The sequence below is a fragment of the Colobus angolensis genome, unplaced genomic scaffold, assembly GCF_000951035.1.
Source record: "Colobus angolensis palliatus isolate OR3802 unplaced genomic scaffold, Cang.pa_1.0 Scaffold38, whole genome shotgun sequence".
In the NCBI taxonomy this organism is placed as follows: Eukaryota; Metazoa; Chordata; class Mammalia; order Primates; family Cercopithecidae; genus Colobus; species Colobus angolensis.
In genome coordinates, this window is record NW_012117154.1 from 196,657 (window position 1) to 214,130 (window position 17,474).

The 17,474-nt window shown below is 50.4% G+C and overlaps 1 protein-coding gene across 1 annotated transcript in view; it reads left to right on the plus strand.

Annotated features, from left to right (window-relative positions):
- The first annotated feature begins 92 nt into the window (after positions 1-92).
- The window catches only part of SIM2 (single-minded family bHLH transcription factor 2), a 42,199-nt gene continuing 24,817 nt past the window's right edge, over positions 93-17,474 (plus strand). Inside the window, exons 1-3 of the mRNA XM_011953993.1 lie at positions 93-267; positions 9,707-9,789; positions 13,167-13,256. Coding sequence (XP_011809383.1) covers positions 93-267; positions 9,707-9,789; positions 13,167-13,256 — 348 coding nt within the window. The remainder of the gene's footprint in view (positions 268-9,706; positions 9,790-13,166; positions 13,257-17,474) is intronic.

Consider the following 17,474-nt stretch of genomic DNA (forward strand, 5'->3'; position numbering starts at 1 on the left):
CGTCCCCTTCCCCATCCCCGCCGCCGCAGCACGAGCGGGGCTCCGCGGGCCTGGAGCACGGCCGGGTCTAATATGCCCGGAGCCGAGGCGCGATGAAGGAGAAGTCCAAGAATGCGGCCAAGACCAGGAGGGAGAAGGAAAATGGCGAGTTTTACGAGCTGGCCAAGCTGCTCCCGCTGCCGTCGGCCATCACCTCGCAGCTGGACAAAGCGTCCATCATCCGCCTCACCACGAGCTACCTGAAGATGCGCGCCGTCTTCCCCGAAGGTGAGGAGCAGGTGGGCGGCCGGGGACGCTGGGGAGCCCGGCGGCCTCGGCCCAGGCGGGAAGCTCAAGCTGGCCTGCCCAGAGGGACTGCCGCGGCCTGGCGTCCGGAGCTGGGGCGTCTGAGGGAGGTTGCGTGAGGGTCTTCGGCTTCGGCGCTGGCTTGGAGCGAGGAGCCAGGGCCTTGGCGGCCCAGGCGACCAAACCCTCTCCTGGTCCAGGGCTGGGTGAGGGTGAATTACGAATTGTTCCGGGGCAGGCAGTCCCCCAGCCTTCACAGCCTGCGGGTTCTTTCTGGTTTTGTTCTTTCTCCCTTTCCTCCTTCCTTCCTTCCTTCACCAATGCATTCTGGTTTGGTTTGGATTTTTTTCTCTCTTTCTCCCTCTGTCTCTCTTTTTCTTTCTTTCTTTGTCTCTTTTTCTTTCTTTTTCCCTCTTTCTTTCATTCTCTCACTCTTTCCTTCCTTCCTTTGCCAATGCATTGGTTTATTTTCTTTCCTTTTCTGCCTTCTTTTCTTTCTTTGGAAGTTCACCCTGGTTTTGTTTTGCTTGCTTTCCCCATCCCTTCCTTTCATTTTCCCTCCTTCCCTTCCTTCTTTTCTTTCTACAATTCCCTTTATTTTTCCTTCATTCCTCCCTCTTCTTTTCTCTTCGTGGAGGAGGTGAAGGAGGGTGGGCTTCACGTGCTGGGAGGCAGCGTGCATCACGGCGAGGCCCAGGCACTGCCGGCTAAGGCCACAGAGCGAGCACTTGTGCGGAGCCGGGCCCTCTAGTGAGGCTGGGGTGCGGGAAGTCAGGGCAGAAGAGACCACCACCCCCGCGCCGTTGGTGAGCTGAGATCCGGCTGAAAGAGAGGGGGCCGATTAATTCGAAAATGGCAGACGGAGCTGCCATTCTTTTCAGGATTAAAAATGTGTCACAGTGGGCCAGGGGCGCTGGGACATGCGGTCCCGAAGACTCGGAACCGGGAGAAATGGTGGCGCGCTGGGTGGGCTGCCCCGCCGCCCACGCTGGTTGCCGCTGGTGACAGTGGCTGCCCGGCCAGGAACCTCCGAGCAGCAGGTCTCAGGAAGGCCTGGTCACCACAACGTTCGTTTTTGGCGTCCCAAGCATTCCGGGCCGCGTCTTCCAGCGCCTCTGCTCCCAGCGGAGTCGCTGCGGCCTGCCCCGAAAGGTTTGACTCTTTGCTGGGTGGCGCGCTGCTCAGGGGTCTGCTGGGTCCTCTGGGCCCAGGAGCTGGGAGGGCTGCACCGGCCTCTGGAGCCCCGGGAGCCAGTGCCGGGGAAGGGAGACAACTTCCGCTGCAGGGCGCTGGACGGTCGGTGCAGAACAGGCGACAGGTGTCCCTAGGCCGCAGGGCGCCTCCATAGCGCCATCCCCACCAGGCGTTCTACTCGAAATCAGAGAGCTCGACCTTTTGCATTTGCCGCTGCCAAGCCTGTTATTTGTGCTGGTCGCTGGGTCTGGAGCTGCGCTTCTCAGAGCCGCACTGGTGGAGCGCGGAGGGCCGGTCTGCAAGCGCGGCCACCAGCCCCGCGGCTCCCCTGCCCAGGAGCGGGGCGGACCGGGGAGTACCTGGCAGCGGAGGTGGCTGGAAGAGGACCCTTGGCCTCTCCTGTGCCACCCGGCCCTACCGCGCGGCCCCGGGGCGCTCTCCGGGGCAGTCCTTCAGCCCAGCGCGGGTTCCTACCTTTCCTACCCGGAACCTGGCAAAGATACCCCGCTCCCAGCCCCTCCTGCTGAGAGCTGTTGCCCAAGGTGGTCGCTACTTGTCTGCTCAAGGGTGACGCCTTGGCAGAGAAGTAGGGATGATTCCACTCCGGTTGATGTTTCAGGGGAAATTAAAAGAGCATTCGGTTTTATGAGTCTCCTTCCCACCGAGGGAGGCGTGGTGGTAACTGGTTTGCTGGGATGAGCGTTTCTTAACCGCATGCAACAAAGCAGGTGTGGAATCCAGACAAGAGGGCACTCACTGCCTTCTGCCCCCTTTGGAAATAGAAAAAGCATTCGAAGAAACAATCCAAAGATTAAATGATTTGTGGTCAGTGATTTCAATGAAACCGGAAATTAGTAAGGGAGGGCTGAGAAAACACGGCTGCTCAAAAACTGTTCGCCATTTGAGGGATTTCCCGGAGAGCCTGTGGAAAGCTGCGAAGTGGTGGGTGTACCGCTCAGCCACCTTTAAACCGGATCTGTTCGTGCTGGCTCTGGAAAGCAAGTCTCCAGGCATTTGGGCTGAGAATTGCTGGGCCCTGAGTTTGTGCGGGGGTGGTCCTTCTGGGGGCCAGGACTCGAGCAGCTTGCTCTGGTGGCAGGTTTGGGAGAAGTTGAGGGGCCTCCTGTGTGTTTTTTAGGAGGTGACCCTGGAAGTTGGCACTCTGGAAGGGAGCTGTTTGGCCCTAGAGTTTTGGAAAGGGCCCTGAACCTGTTTGGTCCCCCTCAGAAAGAGAAGAGAGCAGTGCTTAGTCCCTCCGTCCTCCATTCCTGCGATGCCTGGGGTAGGGGTAGACCTGGAGTGGGTGGACACATGTCCTTGGAATTCGTCAGGACAGCCGCTCAAGGGCCTTGGCCCTCAGTCAGTCTGGGACTGAGGAATAGGGAAGCTGGGAGCTTAGGGCAGAGGAGGAAGATGCATTTAGAAAGATTTCCATTATGCAAACAGGAGTCCATTTATGCAAACCGGTCACCCTTCCAGTAGCTCCAAAAAGTGGCATCTTGATTGATTTAACCTCTTCTCAGGGAACCTCTGTCTGTGAGGGAGGATACGGCTGCGGGGTTGGAATAGGATCTGTCTGAGCTGCCAGGGTCAGGGTGGTGGCCCTAGGGAGGTTTTAGGGCGAGGGTGGTCCCGGGCTGTGGCAGGGGCTCTCAGATGGCCTTGGGCTCTCAGCTGCAAGGTGAAAAATACCATGAGGAATTGATCCGCCAAGGGTGGTCTTGTCTCAAAGCAAGTGGATTGCCGGGGTAAAGAATCTAGAGACCCACTTAGGACTCTGGGCAGAAAAACAAAAAGAATAGCATAGTGCTAAGGAACTGCAAGGATCACCAGATTAACCCTTCATACCTGGGGAAATTGAGGCCAGACATGACACAGGCCTTTCCCAAGGCCCCATAGCAAGGGCAATAGCAGACCAGTTGCTGCCACTGCGGTCCTGTGGGGCATGTTCTCACCCCACTGCACCCAGGAGGCTGCCAGCCTCTGCTCCTTTTAACCCAGATTTCCTCAGGTGGTAAAACAGAAAGAGGAACTCAGAGAGGTCCCTGTGTGTAGGACAGAGGGAGACCACCAGAACCAGGATAAGCACCTCACTCAGTAGCCAGTTCAATGGCTTGGGGATGCTTTCAACATTTACAGCCAGGTTTGAGTCTCCATTGTCATGCTGTGCTACTCGGCCTTGGTCTCCTTGTCTGTAAAATGGGCCCATTAGCAATGCACAGGGTTGCTGTGACGAAGACTGAGGTCCCACAAACAAAACTATGCAGTGAGGGAGGAATCCTAAGTGTTGTTCCTAGGCCACTCACCCCTTCCTGTGAGCCCCCCATGTTCCCTGGGTCAAAGGAGTCTTGAATGGCAGGGATGGAGGACTCACTGCCTGGATTTTGAAGATCCCTGCTTTCTGGGTGGCCATCTTTTCTCCCGTTTGACAGTGAACTAACAGATGGAAGGTAGATAGGACTGGAAAGAGGACAGGAGAGCAAGGCTGGCTTTGGACATGGGCTCAAAATTGAAAACTTGATGAGTCTTGGCGGGTGGTTAAGATAAGCTCCCGGCTGGGGCAGCGCTGAAGTCTGATGGTCAGCCAGCCCTTCCCAAAGTGGGCCCTCCCTTCTGGAGATAGGGGCTTTGGAAACCGCGAAAGCATGCTGGCAGGCAAGCTCTGGTTCTTCCCTGGCCATAGCCGCTCCGAACTTGGGTTGCTCCCTGGCCATAGCTGCTCTGACCAAAGGCAGCAGGACGCAGGTCAGCCTCTGCTCCTCGGAGGTCAGAGGCAGGGCCTCCAGCACCAGACTCAGCAGTGCCACTGCAAACCTGGCACAACAGACTGGTCCCAGGACCCAGCTCAGTAGTGAAGTTGGAAACCAAGGTTAAGTCTCCCCATCTCCCTTTCCCAACCCGAAAGACCCAAGACGGTGTACCCAGCATCTTGGGAAAGAGGGAGAAGGAATTGCTACTCCAAAAACTGTCATTCGCCCACACAAAAAGAGGTGGGGTTCAAGGTCTGAACTCTTCCAATGCCTGGGTGCCTTTGGGATTAAATTCAGCTTCAGGTGCCCCCATCACCACTTCCACCTGAGCACTCCAAGAGAAGCCAAGTTATCTTAGACATTGTTTCCCGGAATCAAAGCGACTTGATTTGTAGAGCTGGGTGAGGAGAAACTCACCTCTATACCGGTGGGGCATCATAGATGTGAGGCCATTCTCTACCTCCGCTGGAAAAAATGCAGATTAATTAAAGATCGACTGTTTAACAGAACAACGTAGATTTTTACAACTCTTTCCCCATCCCTGCTTTGAAGCCTGCCAGGCTGCAGCCGGGGACCCAGGAGGGAAAGCTCACAGGTGCAGAGGGGACAATCTGGGAAGCGGTAAAGGGGACACCCGGGCACAGGGCCTGTGCTTTCGTTGGAGGCGAGGAAGTGGAGCGCGCGCTGCAGATTCAGCGCGGGGCTAGAGGAGGACCTGGATCCCTGAATCCCGGGGCTGAAAGGGAGCCTCCGGACTGCTGTGCGTGCCGACTTCCTTGGAGCCAGCAGATGCTGGGGTGGCCTACGAGCTCCCCAGGTCTGGGCACCGGCAGTGGGGGCAAGGGGCCTTCTGCCTGTCCTTAGAACACGTAGGATACCCGCGGGCGACATGCCCGGCCAAGCTAGGAGCCTCCTTCCCTGCCCCTCCCCATCGGCCACGGGAGACTTTCTTGGGGCGTCCCCACGACCACCCCCTTCTCACCGGGTCCCCAGTTTGGAAAAGGGCGCAAGAGGCGGGCTTTTCAGGGGCCCCGGGTAGAACAGGAGGGCTCCGAGGCGGGAGAAGGATTGAAGCGCGCAGATGCGCCCCAAATTGCGACTATTTACTGGGATCCTTGTGTGGGGAAAGGAGGCTTAGAGGCTCAAGTTGTAGGCTGTCCTAGAGCAGCGAGGGGAGGAACTGGCCCCAAACTCCCTTCTTACGCCCTGGCACAGGTTTCCGGCGCCTCGTGTTCCCAAGGAAGCCCCTGAGCCTACCGCCCCTGCAGGAGGGTCGTGCTGCGGCTTCAGGGTCGTAAACGCCGAGGTCGGGGGTGGCGGAGCTGTAGAGGCTGCCTGCGCGGAAAGCTCCAGGATCCCAAAATTTGCTTGCGTGGAGCAGGGAGCGGAAGAGGCAGCCGGTCCTCACCCTCCTCTCCCGCCACGCACATACCCTTCTTGACTTTGGAGTGGTTTACAATCCGAAAGTGTGACCTTGAGTCCTCAGATGGCCGGCAACGCGCCAGAGGTCAGGCTCCCCAGAGGTACCCCTCTCCCCTCCCCTACTCCAGCTCCCCCTGGAGCGAGGGATAATTGGGGGAGGAGAGGCCGCAGTCAGGGAAAGGGTGGGAAAGCCAGAGAGGGCGGCACAAAGTGACGGCAGCCCGGCAAACACCGGGGCTTCGGGCTGGGCCGCGCTCATTTAATCCCACAAAAATCCCGTTTTGGAGGTGAGAAATAGAGGTTAGAGGTCGAGCCCTTATGGAGATCAGACCGAGGCGACGGGCCCAGCTGGCGTCTTAAAGCAGGGAGGGGGAGTCGGGAGGAGGTGAGACTCCTGCACCCAGGTGGGGGCTCCCAAACTGTTCTGGATTTTCCACACTCCCAGGTCCGATTTTGCATGGAGGGCTGGGAGTAGGGACCGGCACCTTCTTGTTGTTAGCCGCATTTGATATTCACAAGAACCCTGTGAGAAGACTTTGTCACAGGTGTTTTCAGATGCCTGAGGTTGCCGGAGGGGCAATGAAAGGATGGCCGTCTAACCTGGTGTTCCTACCAGAGTCCAGGCCCTGTGTCCTGGGCTGGACCCACAGTCCCTGCCACCACCCAGAGGAAGGCGCGAAGCTGGCTGCCTCCTTTACAGGTCTCCCTTAGGCGCCCTTATGAAGGGGGTCGGCCACCTCACAGTGCAGGAACTGTCTCCCCGTTTGCTCCCAAAGTCTTCTTGGTGTGGTGCTGTTCATGGTCTCCGTGACCTGCATCTGGAGGTACCCCCAGGGCCAGCTTCGGGAGAGGAGGGATCACATGAAGGCAGTGTCTGTGATGTGAGGAACCGCAGGCAGGGTGTGGAACCAACATGCACACACTCACAGGTGCTGGGGGGCAGCGGGGAATGAGGCGCTGGCTCCCTTTCCCTCCATTTCTCCCTGGGGGTTCCGGCAACCTGGCCATCCCTGACTTCCAATAGCACAGCCTCCCCACAGGTCCTGCAGTGCTTGGCAGGGGTGCAGGGAACTCCCCTCCCCCCCAGTCCCAACTTCACCCCCCTCACCCCCAGGCCACCCCCACCCCTCCGGCAGGAAACCACAGGCTGGGTTGGGGACCCCTGGCTGCTACAGGAGAGCAGTGAGTGCTGGGAGCCGCTAACTCCGAGGCGCCTACCCCAGACTCTTCTCATCCCGTTTTTGAAATAAAGCCCTTCCTTAATTCCAGATAAGGGCCACGTGCTCAGTGCCTCACTTTCGTGGGAGTGTATATCACTCCACAGTACAAAGACAATTTTCATGCGTTGCAAATCTTCATTTAGTCTCTGCGTTCAGACCAAAGTAGATTTTTATGGGCTGAGTGAAAAAACCTCCCCCACATTGGTTTCTAATGGAAGAGCTGGCAGCGCCACCCCCCAGGGTGGGGTGGCCTAGAGGCAGGGGTGCTTGGGAGGAACATTTAGCACCAGGCCACCTCCACCAGGTGGGAAAGGGACGTTTGCACCAAATCTCCGCGGACATAGCAGAGGCTTTGGGGAATTACAGAAAAACTATAATGATCTACGAGAACAGGTTATCTTGAAGTGTGCGGGTATTTGAATTATACAGACAATTGTCCGGTGTGCCCAATGCACTTTTGCATGTAGAGCCAGGGCCTTCGAGAAGGCTTTCAGGAGATCCCGGGCAGTGGAGTGTGGTCTGGAGTTCATTTCCGTAGGTGCAGATTTCTCCCCAAGTCTTCCCACCATGGGCTTTGCAAGAAGCCAGGGCCCAGAGGCCACGCTCACGCTAAATTTTTGTGGGTTCAAGTCCCATTGATCTAGCAAGGGCTTAGCTTAATTAAAGTGATTGATTTGCGTTCAGTTGATGCAAAGTGAAGTTTTGCAGTCCTTGTGTGTTTCAGAAATTAAGCACAGTTTACTTACCAAGGGCTTTGAAGGCTTTTGGTCTTGCTTAACCTAAATTTCTTTAGCACCAAACAGGGCAAAGGTGGCTCCGGAACAACTGCCCAACCCCAGGAACGACCCAGCAGCAGAGAAAAGGACAGCTGCCACGGTGCATTTGTCCATTTTTGGAAATCAGAATTCCTGAGTCGTTAGTGAAGTCTTACTTCACCAAACCCCAGGACCTTTCTATTTTGGTTCTTGCCATTGCTGGTTAAACGGTTGTAAATGCTGCCGCCACGAGGCCTGGGAGGAAGGACCTGCTGCTGAGAGCATAGGGAGTGCTGCTGTGATCACGGTGGTGAGGGCGATTTCCCGGGATTAAAAAGCCACCTCTGCCCCCGTGGTGGAGGCTGGAGGCCCCCGAATAATGAGCTGTGATTGTATTCTCGGAATCATGTATGTGGAAATTAGCCACCTCTTCAGCCACGATAAGCCCCTAATTCCTTGAGCCCAGGAGGAGAAATTAAAGGTCATCCCTTTTTAAATCGCGGAATACTTTTTTTTTTTTTTTAAGTTTTTCGTTGCCGAATAGGGAAGGGTTTGCGAAGCCGCTGCCCTGGGCTGAGGTGCATTTTACGCTTCCAGAGGTCGAGGCCTCCAGAAACCGCGACGCCCTGGGCGTTCCCGGGAAGGCTGAGAGACCCAGGGTGACTGGGTGACTGCACAGTGACTCCTCGGGAACCCACTGGGGTGCCCGCTTGGAAGGGCTTTGAGGCCCCGGGAACGGTCTCCAGGATCTGCATGGTTAGTCAGGTTCCCCGTCCGTCGTATCCGGCCCTGCCCAGAGGCTCCTGCCTTTGGTTAGGTGCTCGCGTCCCCGCACGAAGGCAGGCAGTGGGGAGCTAGGGCTGGGCCTGGCCTGAAGTTCCTGGGGTGGGGGGAGGGCATCGTGGGTTGGGGCGGGGGGCTCTCCAGCAGCGTCCGCAGCTCGCCCTGCAGGGGTCGCAGCCAGGATTCGGGCGCTAGGTTAGTGGGCCGGGAGGCGGCGGGCATGCTGTCCTCCCGGGAGGTTGGGGTTCAGGCGGTGCACCGGCCCTCACCATCTGGCGCGGCAGCCACGGCGCTCAGTGGAGGGTCTACGGCAAGGCTGCCGGCAGAAAGATTCCGGGGAGGGGTCGGGAGTTGTCCCAGCCCGCGCTAAGCGCCGCAGCCTCGCCCGGCTTTTCTACTTCCTCGGAGTGTGCAGGGGAAGCCTGGGTTCTCGCGGGGCGCAGCAGTCAGGGCGAGGGTGCAGCAGGAGGGGAGCCCTGATGGGCAGGGCCCTCTTTCCCCTCGTGCGCAATACCAGTTGGTAGCTTTTGGGGAGGTGGTGAGGAAGGGCAGGAGGCCTGTTGAGCAGAGGGGCCGGGGAATCCCTAATTATGTCACAAGAGACCTTTTCCAGTTTGGCCTGTGGCCCATCCCTCTCCCACCGCCCCCAGATTGGAATCTGCTCTCGGGGAGCCCCCAGGTAAACCCCTCCCAGGCGGAAAGTTTCGGATTGGAAAGAGGACCGCGCTCGCGGGGCGCCTGTGAGAGCTGGGAAGCCCAAGGGGTAGCGTGTAGGGGGCTTTTTGTGCAGCAGGAGCTGCCTCCTGGGCGGTGGGGACTTTTTGTCTCAGCCTCTCTGCCTTTGGGAAAACCAGGAGTTGCCGGAGAAGCAGGGAAAGAAAGGAGGGAAGGAAGGAGGGTCCTTGGGGGAATATTTAAGGGTCAAATCGATATCCCCGTTTGGCCACGAGAATGGCGATTTCAAAGCAGATTAGATTACTTTGTGGCATTTCAAATAAAACGGCAATTTCAGGGCCGTGGGCGACCCGCGGGAGCTGTGGGCCTGGCAGGCTCACACGGGAGCTCGGGCTGCCGGCCGCGGCGGGGATTTCTCCCCCGGCCCTTTCTTTTTTAACCAAGGGCAAAGGGAAGACGGCGAGAACACAGATGGCGGCTGCGGAGCCGGGGAGGCAGCGGGGGGACGCGCAGGACTCGTGAGGTGGGCTGGCAGGGTGCAGGGGTTCCGCGTGACCTGCCCGGCGCCCAGGCATCGGGCTGGGCGCTGCAGTTTACTGATTTGCTTTCTTCCTCCGTCCAGGTTTAGGAGACGCGTGGGGACAGCCAAGCCGCGCCGGGCCCCTGGACAGCGTCGCCAAGGAGCTGGGATCGCACTTGCTGCAGGTAGAGCGGCCGCGCCAGGGGAGGAGCGCAGCCGCCGCAGGCTCCCTTCCGACGCAGCCACCCCAGCCTCCAGGCGCCCCTTCCCCAGGAGGGCCAGGCAGATTCAGAGGCTGCCGGGGGCTGGGGATAGGGGTGGTCCCCACTGCGGAGGGATGGACGCTTAGAATGTCGGATGCGGCCTGCGGCCAGACCTACCCTAACCCTACATCTGCCCCCACACCCTGCCAAAGGCCCCAGGACTCCCCAGGCCACCTGAGACCTAGGCCAGGGGCGCCTCCCGAGCGTGATCAAGTCCTTTCCAACCTCACTTCCCTCGGCAGCTTCCACCCAGAGCTTGCTCTGTGCCGGGCACTAGGTCCGGAGCAGCAGGAATGATCCGGCTGCTCTGAGCTCTAAAGCATTCGGCCGCTGCCTGTGTGCAGGGGGCGCAAGCACGGAGAGACAGCATCGATAATAGAATATTAACAGGGACACTTGTCCAGAGCTTACTGCAGGCCACATTCAGTTCCGGACTTTATTGGCTTCCCCTCCCCATCTAGAGTGCGTTCTGTTTTTTGCCTTGTTTTTGTTTGTTTGTTTGTTTTTTGTTTTGCTTTGTTTGTTTTTGGTTTTTGGGTTTTTTTTTTTTTGGTTTTTTGGTTTTTTGTTTGTTTGTTTGTTTGTTTGTTTTTGAGACGGAGTCTCACTCTCTGGCCCTGGCTGGAGTACAATGGCACGATCTCGGCTCACTCCAACCTCTGCCTCCCAGGCTCAAGTGATTCTCCCGCTTCAGCCTCCCGAGTAGCCAGGATTACAGGAACCCGCCATCATGCCTGGCTAATTTTTGTATTTTTGTAGAGACGGGGTTTCACTATGTTGGCCAGGCTGGTCTCGAACTCCCGACCTCTGATGATCCACCCACCTCAGCCTCCCAAAGTGTTGGAATTACAGGCCTGAGCCAACGCGTCCTGCCTGGGTTCTGTTTTTAACTTCATTTTTTTAGAGGGGGAAATTGAAGCACAGAGAGGTTAAATAACATGTATAAGGTCACACAGCAAGAGGTGGAGCAGGGTTAGCCCATTGGCCTAGCTCTAGAGCCCAGCCGGATAACCAGAACTTGGTGAGGCCTCCGGGCTCTTGCTTGGTTTGGAGCCAGGTGCTTAGCTGCCCAAGCCCAGGGCCATTCACCCTGCAGGAGTTGCACGTGCCACCCTGACCTCAGCTTTTCCCTGGCAGCAGAGGGGCTTTGTGGGTCTTCCGGATAACCCTGGGCACAGCTCGCCACTTCCAGGTGGGCGGTTAGCGCTGGCTGGGGACAGATCCCAATCTTTCAAATGCCCTTTACAGAGCCTCATCAACGACCCCATTCATTCCCCCCCTCCTGTCATTTGTCTCTGCCATCGAAAAATGCCTACCGAGAGCTGCTCTGCATTTCCGCCCTCTATTTTGTGTTTTACTTTAAAATAATAATTTTAAAAATGTTGGCTGCAGGATGCCATGACTTAGGTCAGCGAGTCAGCCGCTAGCTCTGCATTTCCAAAAAGCAGATCTTTTCACAACTCTCTTGCCCCAAGTGCCCTAGTGTGGTTTATTTTTTAAAATGCATGCCTGCGGAAGAGAAGACCCGGGGAATATTTGAAACCCAGAGCTTTTACAACATAAAGCGCATGGTGTGGCCGCGGCGGGTAATGGCGCTCTGGGAGCCCTGCCCAGGCGGCCTCTGCTCCCCCTCCTTCACTTCCAGCTCCGAGCTGGGTGTGTTGCAAGTTTCATACTCCTACATATCATAAGTGACACTAATATCAGGGACAACTAAGTGCTGGGGAACTTCAATGAAAACCTGGTTGGCAAAGTCAACACCCCCAGACTTCTCCATGCTACATTTCTTTAATTAATTCGGGAGTAGTGTGTGGACGGGTGTCTTTGCAGTTATTATACATGTAAGTGAATTAGGTCATTTGAAGCTACGAAGTCATACCCAACATTTTCCATTAAGATGTTATTTTTTTAGCTACTGCTGGCAACTTTTAGAATTTAATTACGATAATTTTCCTCTTTTCCTCATTATCCCAGATATGGCTGGTTGTGAGATACTTTTTCACTAAATGTGTCTCTTTAATGATTTTGGAGTTAAGAAAGCATGCCAAATGCACCAAGACATTTATAACTTTAGAAATTGCTGTATAGTTTATATTTTTGGAACACCACAGGTTTAGGTGGGAAAATATTTTGCAGCTGAGTTAGAAACTTGAAAGTTAGGCTAATAATCAAGATGCTGATTTTCAACCTTAGCATCGGGGAAGGTAATGATAGTTTAGTTGGCAAAGACTTTTTGCAGCAAACTGTATTTGAGACAGCAGAATCCAAGGACATCTTTCAAGATTCACTTATACTACATTCTTTTTAGCCCCCTCTCTAGGGGTAGGGGGGAGGGTGGCTTAGAAACACCAAAGGTAATCTGGTTTCAATTACATGCTGTAAAAATAGAATTTGTGGCCAGAAATTAATTTGGAATATTTTTTATGGGGGCAGCATTGTGGGTTGCATGAGACTTTCACCAACTTTATTGCTTTCTTTTGGTTCTGGATCTAAAATATGAATAAGTAAATAAAATACAGTTTCCTTTTTCAAAAATAATTTAGTCTTTTTATCCTCGACACATAAACATAATCATTACCTTTTATTTGTCTTAATTACCTCTTATAGTTTTACTTTATTTTTGAGGGTTAGCCAACTTAGGAAAAATCAGAATTTCATTTGGGTAGTTTTCGTTTTTCAGAAGTTGATACTTTTCCCCCTTGAATTTTGCAAAGGTTATTTGATCTCTTGCAAATTCTAAATAATTAATTCTGTAGACATAGTCTGGTAAAATAACCAGGTATTTTGTTTTATTTTCTGGGCAGTGGTAGTGTTCGGAATTTATTATTCAAATGGTACTTAGAGGTAACTAGAAAATTGTGGCAAATAAAGCATATGTCCTAGTGGTATAAATGACTGCCAATTATGACATAAAATGGTCTATATAGTGGTAGATTTTCCCCTAAGTACCATAGAACTCCGGATTTGTACTAAGTGCTAAAATAACCCAAACAATAAAGCTACTACATTTAAACTGAGCATGATAGGAATTCTCAAGTGTTTTGCATGATTTTTGTGATGTGGATGTATGATTGTTTCTAAAGTGCTTTAAAAGCATTTCAGAGCCTGGACTGGGAACTAAACCCTGGGTGCTGTTTCCTACAGTCCTTTTTAAGACCGTGGGCTTTGTTTATGCATTTAGCAAGCGTATGTTGATGGTCATATTTGATGCATCCCTCCATCCCAGTGACTGCACCATTGTTAGATTTAACTCTAATGTAGAATGATCATCTCTTATTCTGACATTTTATCTTTTACAGACTTTGGATGGATTTGTTTTTGTGGTAGCATCTGATGGCAAAATCATGTATATATCCGAGACTGCTTCTGTCCATTTAGGCTTGTCCCAGGTGGGTATTGCCTAATTTTTTTGTGCAACCAAAATATTAAACGAAGTGATAGCAGATTTTGACAGCCTCGCCCAACTTGAAAATGCGTCTGTTTAAGTGTTTGCTTTTGTGTGGGAACGTAACCCCAAATTGCAAAATCCTCTTCTCAGGACATCCTGCAGGGGTTTGCTTCTTCATATTACGTTTTATTTTTTACTTTCTTTTTCCCTTGGGGTTTCATGACCAATGTGTCTTCGCCACATCAGCTTTGTTCTGAAACTCTGTCCCATACCTGGACTATCTGCTTACATAGTAATGCTAGATGCCCCGAAAAGAGCTTCACAAAGGGACATGTTTCAGTACACACTTGCTGGTCTGCACGCGGTATTATGAGTTGCTATAAAGCAAGAGGTAAGCTGATGTGGAACATGGATTTTATGCAGAATGTTCTTTGGGGAGAGAGAATGGGGAGGGGTAGATTTATGAGTGTTCACATGGAATTCAGGGTCATTTTTCCTGACTTTTTCCAGTTCAGTGGTCGTTTCAGCAAAGCATTTTATATGCTTGTGATAGAAACTCATAAAACTCAGTTTACTACTGTTTTGAACAGCAAGATGTCTTTAGAACATCTGAATATTACCAATTTTTCTGGAAAGATGAAATCATTTCCTTAAAAAAGTCCATCATTTCCTTAGAGGAAAGAGGGGAACTTAGCTTTGTCTCTCCCTGGCAAGCCAAGGGTTTGGTGGGGGATTTGGGGCTCCCTGGGCCCCGTTGAATGTTTGAAAGGGGAGAGTGTAACTGATCATTCTCATTCGCGTGCCTGACTTAACAAATGCGCATGATGATTTTAAAAGCCACATTTTAAACTACATATAGGGACTAACTGTTTCCTCACATTGTGAACTATCAGAGTGACTTTTCACCATGACTGAAGACACACTAGAATTAATGATAGATACAGCAGATGGGTTCCAGAGAGGCCCATAAGGAATTTGAATTACACCCGCCTCCTAATGTAGTTAAGCCAAAGTAAAACATGCCGATTAATGTGGCTTCAGTTTGCTCAATGAAAAACAAAATGACCACATTTGGCAACCTGCATCTGGTGTACTCTTTTTATTTTTCTGCCAATACTTTTTTTTTTTTTTAATAAACTTGCTGTTTGTTTACAACCTTCTCTTCCGATGTATGGATATCCTCATCCAGGTCCACGTGGGTTTATATAACTCCGTGTTTCTTAGGCAAAGCCCTTTAAAATGAATTACATATTAAATTGATTTGGAAGTTTTTCTCTTCCTCTTCTCTGCTTTTATCAAACCAAGTCTCCCAAATACAGTTTACTAAGGCTTGGCCCTTGTATCTATGTGACTCAAGAGGTTAGCATACTTGTAGAATGGGAACTACTGTTGGAAATAGGAAATTTACTATTTTCCATAGTTATTAGGTTGGTGCAAAAGTAAATGTGGTCTTTCCATTACTTTTAATGGCAATGACTGCAATTACCTTTGCACCAACCTACTATTATTCTCTGAATTTTTACCTTCCCCTATTTGGAATTATTCAGGGCCCTTAAGTTGTACCCAGACTAGTTTCTACTTCTGATTTGGCCCGATTACTTACCTTTTTTAATTGTTTACAAAACCTTTCATAGTCTTACAGTAATGTCACAAACACACCAAAACATTTCACACACTTTTAAAGATGACTGTTCGAAAATCTTAAATAAGTAAAGTCACTGTTATCAAATATTAAATTTCGATCTGAGCTCCCTAGCAGTCAAAGCAAAAAGGGAAATGCATTCAGTTATACAGTTTTCATTGTCTGCTAGGGCTCGTTCTTAACCTACTTGAACCTTGTAACTTAAATAATAAAATCATGCCTGCTCTGTCTTTAAGGATCGTGGTGAGAAACAGATCAAAATGCCTATTTCATGTGATTTACAAACTATGGGGAGCAACACAAAATCCAGGCATACCCACAGTTTCATCATAACAAAGTTGCTTTCAGCAGAGTCCTTTGGGGGCTCCTATTAGGGCTGTTTGGTCATTTGGAATGTCCTGGCCCATCAGGAGGTACTGTGCACGTCCCAAGAGATCCAGTTCATTCAGTCAGGCCATCCAAGTTAGCCGCTCTGTGCTATTTTTCTCTTTTTATGTGGAAAATAGAACTGATTGATTATAAACACAATAATTAAGAAGGACCAAAATATTGGATAGGTGACAAATCTGCCTCGTGTTCATGATCGACTCCACGGAAGGAAATCCAGGCAGCCTCACAAGTTGAAGTACTCTATTTCCTCATGATCATAATGCAGCAGGAAAACTTGGCCTCATAATTTTGAGAGAGGAGAGGGGTTAGGCACTACCATTTTCTAAGAAAGTTGTAGAGATACATTGTCTCTTTCTCTCCAGCAGAAGTAACAGTTTCTAAAACGATAAGTCTGATCATCTGCCTAGAGCAACTGATTTTTTCTGATTTCTCTGTGGGGCTGCGTTAGCATCAGTCCACAGCTACAAAAACACTTTAGTGCCGACGTGCCCTCTTTGTCGGTGTCTAGGGAGCGTTCTGTGGCGAACTGTTTAAATAAGCAACAACAAACTTTTCTCTCAAATATGCCTCCTGTTCATGATTAACTCCATAGAAGGAAATCTAGGCAGAATCACAATGTGTATTTTTTTCTGTCTTCTTTACTTAAACAGTAAAATAAGGTATTGAATAGGATGTCAAATACCCAACTGGTCTTTTAAACATTTTTGCACCTTTAGATTATTTTTTAAAAGTCAGGCAAATGTATCAAGCATGAGACCTTTATTAAAACGGGCTTAAATTTTTTTTAAGTCACTAGAGAGAAAAGTGTTAATAAAATTTTACCCAGTAGTCAGAGTAACCTTTTAAACAGAATTTCTGATGAATAATGATAGTAGTAATAGCTGATACATGCTGCTCTTTTGTGTTCCAAAAACTTTCAATTACCTTCAATGACATTATCTCATTAAGTAAAGATGTCTTTCATGTTAATTCAGCCTTAAACTTTATGTTAAAAGATAATAGAGAATATAAGCCCCTAGATCTGCTATAATTGTGTGGAAATTCACTGCAAAGTGGTATTTTTTGTTTTGTTTTTGGTCTAACGTCTACTAAATAACTATCCAAATTCTCTATTTGAGGGTATAGAAATGATTCTTTATGGGTTATAAGCCCATCTCCATTCCAAGTCTTTTATTAAGCCTTACTTGAACAAGTGTTGAAATAAATCTACTTCGTATGGCAGAGCTTTTTAGTTTATTTTTTTGTTTCCACTCGTAAACAAGTGATTGTTGCTGACAAACTTTGGTACTAAAACAATGACAGAGGCAACCATAAAATGCCAGTTGTCTCCTCAGCCCAGGGTCCAAGCGTCAGGCAATAGAGAGGCAGGCTTTCAGCCTGAAAATTCCCTTTGGTGGACACACTCACACACATGTCCACACACAAAACATCTAGACAAGTTTCTATCTACGTGGATGAAGTAGAGTTGAGACAGCAATCTTTTTCCATGCATGTTTACTAAATGATTTAGTTCTATGTGCTTTTTTGGTTAATGCAATTATTTTACTTTTATTTAGGGAGGAGGGGAAAAAAAGCCCCTTACAGCTGCTGTATACATTTTTAAGTATCCTTGAGTTAAGTTTCCTTACTAACATTGCATACAGTTATATAGCATCTAGGTAACTAGTATACATGTTCAGATAAATATAGGTATGTATGAAATAGCTGTTTATGAGACACATAAAAGATTGTCTTATTTGAGATTGTGGCCAGAAATAACCATAAATGTATCGATGATGTTGTGTGGAGGTACAAGACCTAATTCTTTCACTTTTGAAATGAAGACAAAAGACAGCATATTATGTTTGTCGACATAACTTGAACCCTGAAACCCAAACCATTTTATTTTAAAATGCTTAATTTACCATACTCAGCAAAACGCCCCAGAGTAACGTGCATTTTCGGAGTGCCAAGCGATCCTGCCCTTCCCCACAGAATATATGCATTTAGTGCTGTATTTATCATGTGTAGTTTTCTTGGCAGGAAGAAAAGCTATTCAGCAAGACATAAAAAAGCTCTTACTCGGAAAGCTATCCATTTTGTAGTTAGCGGGGTTTTACAAATATCATGGAAGGTCTGTTTTAATAAGGCTGATATATGAGACCCAGGGAGTTTTATAGCAACAACCATAATTTTTTTTTTTTTTTT